Here is a 10,585-nt window from a genome sequence, read left to right as displayed (position 1 = left end):
GTTTATACAATAAATGGTTTTACGATTATATATTGATACATATTTATACAATAAACGTTTTTACAATTATATATTGATACATGTTTATACAATAAACGTTTTTACAATTATATATTGATACATATTTATACAATAAACGTTTTTACAATTATATATTGATACATGTTTATACAATAAATGTTTTTACGATTATATATTGATACATATTTATACAATAAACGTTTTTACAATTATATATTGATACATGTTTATACAATAAATGTTTTTACGATTATATATTGATACATATTTATACAATAAACGTTTTTACAATTATATATTGATGCATGTTTATACAATAAACGTTTTTACAATTATATATTGATACATATTTATACAATAAATGTTTTTACAAATATATATTTATACATATTTATACAATAAATTTTTTTACAATTATATATTGATACATGTTTATACAATAAATGTTTTTACGATTATATATTGATACATATTTATACAATAAACGTTTTTACAATTATATATTGATACATATTTATACAATAAACGTTTTTACAATTATATATTGATACATATTTATAATAAACGTTTTTACAATTACATATTGATACATATTTATACAATAAACGTTTTTACAATTATATATTGATACATGTTTATACAATAAATGTTTTTACGATTATATATTGATACATATTTATACAATAAACGTTTTTACAATTATATATTGATAGATTTTTATACAATAAATGTTTTTACGATTATATATTGATACATATTTATACAATAAATGTTTTTACGATTATATATTGATACATATTTATACAATGAGTGTTTTGGTTTTCAAATATTTTTGTGCTCGAAAAAAAATTCTTTGCTATATACTCATAGATTAATTTAATTTTGCAGGACATGTAAATATCGTCAGCTGACTGGATGCTATCAAAAGCTTAGATTAGCAGCACCTTTGCTTCGACTCGACATTTGAGACAAACTGACGACGTCGGTTCCATAAATAACATGAATAAAACACAGTTTTGTTTTTAAAATAACATCAGCATCATCTTTTTTTTTACATTGAGATCACCACTTATCAAGGCCCGGAAGACATTCGGGGATAAAGGTTATTTCGTGTACAGTAATCAATGGGATAGTATCGTAGTAATCGTTAGTATTGGAGATTTGATACAGTGTCCTACTTAAGGGGGGTCATCAGGAATTTGTTTATGTTGGACTTGAAGACATCCAAGTTGTAGTCAGGTGGGAAACAGGCAAATGGAAGCGAGTTCTACAAGCGTGTCATTCTGAGAAAGAAGCTTTGTTCATGGAATCTACGTTTTGATTTAGGCAAAGATAAAGAGTGGGGAAAATTAATGACAGTGGTTTCAGCAAGACAGGTGTTTTTCGTGAAAGATTGGCGAGGGGGGATCAGAGATTGGAGCTCAAACGAGCACTTGCCATGCAATAAAACAAAGACAGGCTCGCAACGTCTCTTCTGTGGGAGAGAGTTTGCAGAGAAGAGAAAAGCGCATCCCCCACTAAGCCACGAAGTCTATTTTGTACTCTGTCAAGGCAGAATAGGCTGTTTTTAGCAGCTCCTGCACAGATGTTGCAGTAGTACTCCAACCTTGGACGTACTTGGCTTTTATACAGATAGAGAATTGCATCAGTAGTGAGCATCTTATTGACAAGTTTCCTTCATGCAAAATGGCTACATATGCAAATATGCCGCGATTCATAGCCCTACTTTATGCCGACAAAAGAAATCTATCACGTGATTAAATTTACTCGAGTATGTGCGCGCGCTTACACACACACTGATAAAGTATTAACCTTCAAACTCTGGTTGCGAATCTCACTATGTTCAACCACGCTGATGAGTCACAAACGGCGAATCATGTGTCTGTAGTCTGAATTGTCTAATGTCTGCGTCCGAATTGTGCGTTTACTAGTTGTCAATTCCCTTCATTCTCGTTGCAATTGTTTGGTGGCCAGGGAGTAGAGGGCTTAGCAAATGGAATCAAAGGTGGCTTCGTGGTTGGGTTCGAATCTCTCGACCGACAGGAATTGTCATCCTACACTGTGAATCTCGCTATGTTCAGCCACGCTGATGAGTCATAAACGGTGAAACATGTGTCTGTAGTCTGGATAGTCAATTCCCTTCATTCTCGTTTTGGTGGTCAGGAAGTAGAGGGCTTAGCAAATGGAATCAAAGGTGGCTTTGTCGTTGTAATCCTACACTGATGATTGCGTAAGTATGTAACACTAGTCTGCAGGTATAAAAGAATAATAATTATTTAATTGTAGTCGGTCCCCATATGGGAACATCACATATTGGTAAGGAGAAAAGTTTTTACAATAATTTCGTATAAATTACTGCATTCGTTCAAAAGAATCACAAAAAATAAAAAATAAACAAATAAGCAAGTAAAATATACATGTGGTAAAGCTTTAGGATTCAGATTCTGGTGTGTTGGTTTTGAAACTCGCTAGATTCAGCCACAATGATAAGCTGTAAATAATAAAACACGTGTCCGTGAATAATTAAAGTTTATATATATATATATATATATATATATATATATATATATATATATATATATATATATATATATATATATATATATAGCCAGTAGAGTTTAGTTTCCTAGAAGTACATCCAATGAAACAACATGTGTCTACCAAAATAGCGCTCAATGAGTGAACAGAGCAGGTATATTAATTTTATTTATACAAACATTAATGGCTACATATGTGCATACATGTTTCTGTAATCACCCACGTTGGGGGATTACGTCTTCAGGCCAAGAATTTACCTTCAAAAGTCTATATATATATAAAATAAAAAATTACAACTAAATTTACCAAAATGATCCAAGATGGTAAAATTAAAGTATATTATAAATATTAAAGAATTAATATTTATAAAGTTATCTCAGGCAGATGTAAAAGCTCGATAAAACCAAATAGAAGATAGAGCTTATAATAAGAGCAAACAGTTAATAAAACATGTTAAAAAAACACTTTGAAATGAGTTAAAAACATATTCAATCTGAAAAGGAAACACTAGATAAGTGGATAGTCCTTAATCTGCGGACACACACAGACGTTCAGCTTATATATATGTATATATATATATATATATATATATATATATATATATATATGTGTGTGTGTGTGTGTGTGTGTGTTTGTGTGTTTGTGTGTTTGTGTGTGTGTGTGTGTGTGTGTGTTTTGCAGAGGGTTGAAAGATGAAGTTTTCTATCGATCGTATAGCTAAAAAAGTAGACACAAAGGCAAAAGATGTAACGGCAATTGCAAAGACATATGACAAACACAGAAGCGCGTCGTGTTTTATTTACCAATAGAAAGCAGTAAATTACATGGCAATCAGGTTGGAATTCTTGTGTCGCTAAGGTAGGATAACCTGCCTCAGATTATTATCAGTCGTATAGATGGGGTCTGCCAGTAGAAAAATTGGAGAAAGACTGTCCCCTAAGTGCGTTAAAAGTACAGTAAAATTTAAAAGGGGGGGTAGTATAATGGTATGGTGCATGATATCTTCAAAAGGAACTGGTCCCTTTCTGAGGATTCATGGAAAAGTAAATGCTCGAATGTACAGAGAATTGATTAGAGAACAGGTGGTTCTAATCTTTCTGATTCTCATATCTTTATGCACGACAGCGCACTGTGCCATAAAGCAAAAATAGTTTTAGAAGAGCTAAATAGATTCAATATTTGTGTTATAGATTGGCCAGCTGGGATATCCGACCTTAAGCCAATTAAAGATGTTTGAAAAATTTGGAGGTGTGTGTAGAGCAAAAAAAAAAAAAATTAAAAAGTGGTAGTAGGAAGGCAAACTCGAACCCGTACCGCCAAGGAAGAAAAGAACGCGAAAAAAAACGTGACGTCTTTGCTGTTACGACTACCACAAAACCGGAAGTGACGTAGGTTAAAATTAAGGCTAGACAATCGAAAAGAGAGGATGACTTTCGAAAATATCGGCGAAAAAAGCAATCCCTCCCTATAGAAAAGTGCCCAGTTGAGGGTGAAGAAATGTATGTTTTTAGCCAATTTTTCGGTATTTGTCGTCTAAAGGGTCGAGATTCAAAACGATACATAGTTTTAGGCAGACATGCAAACATACATACATACATAAATTTATATATTTGTAGCTCAAATTTTCGACGTAAACTTTAATCATGTTAGCAGGTGAAAAATTGCGGCCATCTTTTTAAAATTATCTCCCTTTGGAACTCTCTTGTGTCTTACGGTCGTTTTTATCAAATTATATTTTTTATTTTCTTTAATAAATAATTTTTTACCTGATCGATTTTCGTAATTTTTTTATATAATCATCTTAAAAGTATGAGGAATACGTGATACCATTGTTTCCATGTGAAATTAAGTTTTACAATTTCCGAAATTTCGTCCCAATAGTGTAGAAACACCGAAAAATGTATTCGTAAAAAAAGCAATTATCGATATGAAATCGAATATGGTAGTTTTATATCGAATATTCGTAATTGTCACGGGTTAGGGTTAGTCTGTTCGAGTCGTTAACTACTGAGCAACCATCATCTCTATGATGATGATGATAACAATGATGATGCTGATAATTGTGGAGAAAATAGTCCGAATAATATACATTAACAAGCGTCATCACAAAGATTCCTATATATATATATATATATATATATATATATATATATATATATATATATATATATATATATATATACTTGTTTATTGTTATATAAACATGCTCACATCCCGCTGCTGCAAATAGCCACTTGTTTCAATCAAACAACAGATATCATCAGGCAGCGACTTGACTATTCAAAAGTTCAATGAATAATCTTGTTTATATAACAATAAACAAGTATTATCAGGTCTTTTTATTGAGCACTATCTAACAACCTCGTTGAATTCATTAGTCCATTACTTTTGAATATAAAAAAACCCGCGTATGTATATATATATATATATATATATATATATATATATATATATATATATATATATTCTATAATATAAAGTTGAATGTGTGTGTGTTGTGTGTATTGTGTGTGTGTGTGTGTGTGTGTGTGTGTCTAGTCACGAATAGGCTTCTATATGGTTGACAATTAAAAAAACTGATTACGCATAATGATAGAAGATGTATCGAGACACAGGAATAGATATGTTTGATCTGGCAGAACAGTGGTTCATTAAAATTGTGGGGTCTATGTTCGCGCCTGATCCACAAAGTATGGAAATAAAAAAATTTAAAATTAAAAAAAAAAAAAGAAACGTTTACAAGTGTTTTTGATATAGATGTATATAATAATACCTTGATAAGTATGTTTTAACTTAAATAGGGTTGGCATAATAAAATTGTGGGTTCTGCGTTCGCACCTGGCCTCCATAGAACGGAAATAGGCACAAACTTTAATAAAGACTTTTCATATCTATCTGCGTAAGTATACTTTGATAATTGTTTCAGTTTGAAGAAATATAGTATAATAAAATTATGGGGTGTTTGTTCGCGCCTGACCTCTATAGAATGGAAATATTACACAAAGTTTAACAATGTTTTTTTAATATAGATCCACAGAATATTGTGATAAGTGTTTCAGTGTGAACAGCTATGGTATAATAAATTATGGGGTTTATCTATTCTATTTTTACTTTCATCATATTTTGCTTTGGTTTTGATACCCCAAAATTCGAAGCTATCTCTTTACAACCCTTCCTTTTCATAAGCTATCATACTTTCATAAATCAGAGTCCATTTTCTGTAGGCTGTTTTTGAACCCAGTCAACGACGGGTACTTTTGCTAGTATATATATATATATATATATATATATATATATATATATATATATATATATGTGTGTGTGTGTGTGTGTATATATACTAGCAAAAGTACCCGTCGTTGAATATATATATATATATATATATATATATATATATATATATATATATATACTAGCAAAAGTACCCGTCGTTGAAGGCACCTATCTCTCTCTCTCTCTCTCTCTCTCTCTATATATATATATATATATATATATATATATATATATATGTGTGTGTGTGTGTGTGTGTGTGTGCCTTAAATAAGATTCTAGACTTCTTTCTAACAGGCATTTAAAATTGTCGTAGATTCTTGAAAATTTAGTATGCTATTGCAATACATTTTATGAAAGGACTGACCATTTTTTTTTAAATTTCAAGTTCAAATGAACAGCTGCAGACGGAATTGGAATACACCCTACTAAAGCCTGGTTGTCACTGCTGGTGAATTTCGAAATGCACTCTTGACCTGAGGACACTTTAAAAGAATGACATGGAATAAAATTTTGTTTTAAACTTGGAAAAATATGCCACAAAAATATCTGGGATGCTTCAGATTACCTTTGGACCATTATACAGGAACCGAGCATCAGTTTTTAAGTGACATAAGAAATTCAAGAAAGGCAGGGGGTCTGTGGGGGATTATGAGAGGTGTAGGAGCAGTCAGAAGGTCAGAATACCAGAGTTGATTGGCCAAATAAAGAATTTCGTGTGCCTATAAACAATAAGTGCATTGTTTGATGTCAGTGTGGGAACTGTACACACAATTATTTGCGAGGAACTGAAGATGCAGGAGATTAGTGCGAAGTTTGTCTCACGGGTGTTCCATCCTTGTCACAAACTATTTGGACCAAGATTGGCATCAAGACATTTCCTCACCCTCCATATAACGCAGACCTTGATCCTTATGACTTTTTGTTATTACCTAGGTTCAAGGAAAACCTTGAAAGCCGTCGTTATGAGACAATTGAGGAGATGAAAGAGGCTGGGGTGAGGGTCATTGAGACGCTCATACGAGAGGATTTCCATGGGTCTTTTCACAAGTTGTTGGAACGACACAAGTGTATTGCAGCTGGATGGATTTACTTCGAAGGAAACTCGAGTTAAATGTGTGTACTATCAATAAAAGTGCACATACAATATATATATATATATATATATATATATATATATATATATATATATATATATATATATATAAAGGAGATTAGAACAATAGTCTAAAGAGCAGAGTGTATTTTAATGTAATAGTAAAATTACTAGCTTAATTAAAATACAGGGAAAGAAAAAGTGCTCGTTGTAATTTAGATATATAATAAGCTCGATAGGTAAATATCCTAGAGCTAATTTAATATTTAGTAATGTGATTGATAATTTAAAAATCAAATTAGAATTAAAAATCCGTTTCATAAGAAGGAACAACAACAAAATCAATGATTTTGTTGTTGTTCCTTCTTATGAAACGGATTTTTTAATTTAATTCTACTTTGATTTTTAAATTATCAATATTACTAAATATATATATATATATATATATATATATATATATATATATATATATATATATATATATATATATATGTATATATATATATTAGGGACGATCCAATATTTTTACCGATTCCGATACAATTACCGATTCCGTGCTAAATTCTCGACTCCGATACAATTACCGATTCCGATTCTTTATAAATCTGTAAATTATTTAACTATAAAATTGTTATTTTCCCCCAATTTTCGTAAAAAAAAAAAAAAAAAAAAAAAAAAAACACGTTAAATATGCAGATATTTTCCTAAACGTAAAAATACATTTGTGGAGGATGATCTATCGATTTTTGTATTGCTGGTAATTTAAAATCAATAAATGTTTATTATTTTATCATTATTACCAGCAATGAAAGATTTTACTTTAAACAAAATCAAATCAAAACAAGACAATTAAAAGAATCGTTTTGGCATCGGAAAATAGCCATCATTTTTTCCGATTCCGATACCCCAAAATCTTCCGATTTTTCCGATTCCCGATTCCAATTCCGAGTAATCGTCCCAACCCTGATATATATATATATATATATATATATATATATATATATATATATATATATATATATATATATATATATATATATAATGAGTGTGTGTATGTGTTCTTTTTCTTTTCCTTTAAAAAATAACTTTTTACTATATTTTTTAATTCATATTAAATATCCGTGTGGTTCTTGTAGCTATACACAAATATGCCCCAAGATGACCTCTACCAAAGCCAGGGATCTCACCACATGTCTATCTCGACAACTCAAGAAGGAGTTAGTGAAAAAAAACAAACACTAAGAAATCGCAACTTGTATATGTAGAGAGAGATATTAACAAAGCTTGCATGAATCTGGCATAAGGCTAGAGTTAGTTGTGCGCCCGTGTTCACCTTGTCAGTAGTTTGAATTTGAGAAAGATGCCCGGCGCCTTTTAGATTCACAACATGCGAAAAACGGCTGTCGTACATTTAAACATTGCCAGAGCGAGCGCACCGTGTTCAGTTATGTGACGAAATGAGAGTGGGTAGGTGGGGGCTGTGTGGTGAGCAGCCAATCAGAATCACGGAGCTGGCGAGTCGCTTGTAAGGACAATGAAAAACACAGAGAGAGAGAGAGAGAGAGAGAGAGAGAGAGAGTTACGGGAGAGGGAGGACACAGGGCTATCAGGATAGATAGATAGATAGATAGATAGATAGATAGATAAAAAGGAAGAAGAAAACGAAGGAGATTCTGACAGAGAGAGAGAGAGAGAGAGAGAGAGAGAGAGAGAGTTACGGGAGAGGGAGGACACAGGGCTATCAGGATAGATAGATAGATAGATAGATAGATAAAAAGGAAGAAGAAAACGAAGGAGATTCTGACAGAGAGAGAGAGAGAGAGAGAGAGAGTTACGGGAGAGGGAGGACACAGGGCTATCAGGATAGATAGATAGATAGATAGATAGATAGATAGATAGATAAAAAGGAAGAAGAAAACGAATGAGATTCTGACAGAGAGAGAGAGAGAGAGAGGGGGGGAGAGAGAGAGGCTGCGGTAGGGTGAGGCGTAAAAGGGCACTGAGCTATCGTTTGAGTTGACGAGTAGAGAACGAAAGTGTATATTATATGGTTGTAAAGAAAAAGGACTCTAGGTGCGTGTGGAAGAGGAAGGCGAGGGTTCGACGCATACACACGCGCACAAAAAAAAAGAAAGAAAAAAAAGTAAATGAAATAAGAACTAAAAACGAACAGAGGCTACTAGACACCGGAGCGAGTACGCGCGTTGCGAACGTGAGGTCTTGATGCGTAACATTGGCTAAAAGAAAGAAAGAAAGAAAGACGGGGTGGAAATAAAAAGAAAGAAAGAAATAAATCTCGCTTTCTTCGGCAAATGTGTTGTTGCGAGAGTGCGTGTTCAGCTGGCTCTCTGAGAGGTTGCCACTGCGTTTCGAGGCCTGCTTTTTACACAGGAGCTCGGATAGCGAACTTAAAGGAGATAGCCAACGCGGGCACATCTTTATTGTGTGCGTGCGTGTGATACCTCCAGGTCTTTTCCGAACGGGAAAGTTAGAGTTAAAAAAAAAAAACACTCAGGAAAAAAATACATATATGTAGACATCGCTTAAGAACAAAGGAAATATATCATTTCTCTACCTACGCTCACCCGTGTTTTCAGCAGAAAAGTATATATATTGTATATACAATACTGAAGAAAGGTTTTACGTACCAGGAATAGGACACCCGGAATATATACCGATTTTTACGGACCAACTAATTTAAAAGGAAACTAAATATCTGAGAAAATTTCCAGTTGAACAAAAGTTTAACTATATACAAAGGAAGGAAACGATTATACTGAAACTGTTTAAAACCCCGCTTTGCGTTTCTGTTTAGCCTTTAAGTTGGGACGTCTAAAAGTAAAGTTTTTTTGAATTTTTTTCTATATATATATATATATATATATATATATATATATATATATATATTAGTATTAAATATTTTTTCGTTTCTTGAATGCAATATTTAAAATCTAAACACTACGGAATACTCAACAAAACAATTCCATTTGGATTAAAATAAAAGGTATTTAATGAATGAATGAAAAGAGGGAACGAGAAAACCATTTTATTTCTTAAAAAAAAAAAAAATTAAACCAGAAATAATTGAAATTTCCTAAAAACAAAAAAAAATCTTCCCGTTTTTGTGGATCACAATTTCATTTTTAAAAAGCAAACGAAATTTGCCAAAATGCTCAAAGTAATATATTCTTCAGTTCTGCCGATGTTGGTTGTTCTGGTCGCGTGTGGGTTCTTCAGCTCGGTACAAGGGAGTTGCCAGAAACCGGAGCTTTGCTGCAAGGGTCGGGATAACAAATGCTGGACATATGGCGAACCTATGAACGCTGCCAACTATTCCCAGGGGTCAGGTCCGAGCGCTAACAATACGGATGACGCCGACGTGAGTTCTAAAACTCAGAGGCGTTGCTTTTGCGACGAAGGTTGTTCGATACTTAACGATTGCTGCATTGACTACCCCTACGTTTGCCGACGTAAGTTTCTCTATTTCTTTTATCTTTATGCATTTATCTAAAGTCCAGAATAGTTAACAGTGGATATATTGTAAACAAACAAAAAAAAAACCCGTTTTATTTTCTTTCTATCTTAGCACTAACATTTAAAATGACGACCGAATATAACATAAATTTTGCGCAGATAACTAGTTTTCTAGATATTAAGACA

The 10,585-nt window shown here is 32.6% G+C and overlaps 1 protein-coding gene across 1 annotated transcript in view; it reads left to right on the top strand.

Annotated features, from left to right (window-relative positions):
- Positions 1–8,919: 8,919 nt before the first annotated feature.
- The window catches only part of LOC145255624 (somatomedin-B and thrombospondin type-1 domain-containing protein-like), a 134,313-nt gene continuing 132,647 nt past the window's right edge, over positions 8,920–10,585 (top strand). Inside the window, exon 1 of the mRNA XM_080114145.1 lies at positions 8,920–10,395. Coding sequence (XP_079970271.1) covers positions 10,095–10,395 — 301 coding nt within the window. The 5' untranslated portion in view covers positions 8,920–10,094. The remainder of the gene's footprint in view (positions 10,396–10,585) is intronic.

This window comes from Euprymna scolopes, chromosome 31, assembly GCF_053919585.1.
Source record: "Euprymna scolopes isolate OS-2025 chromosome 31, ASM5391958v1, whole genome shotgun sequence".
NCBI lineage: Eukaryota > Metazoa > Mollusca > Cephalopoda > Sepiida > Sepiolidae > Euprymna > Euprymna scolopes.
The sequence above is the reverse complement of the archived record's forward strand: the minus strand, read 5'-3'. Positions and strand labels throughout refer to the sequence as shown.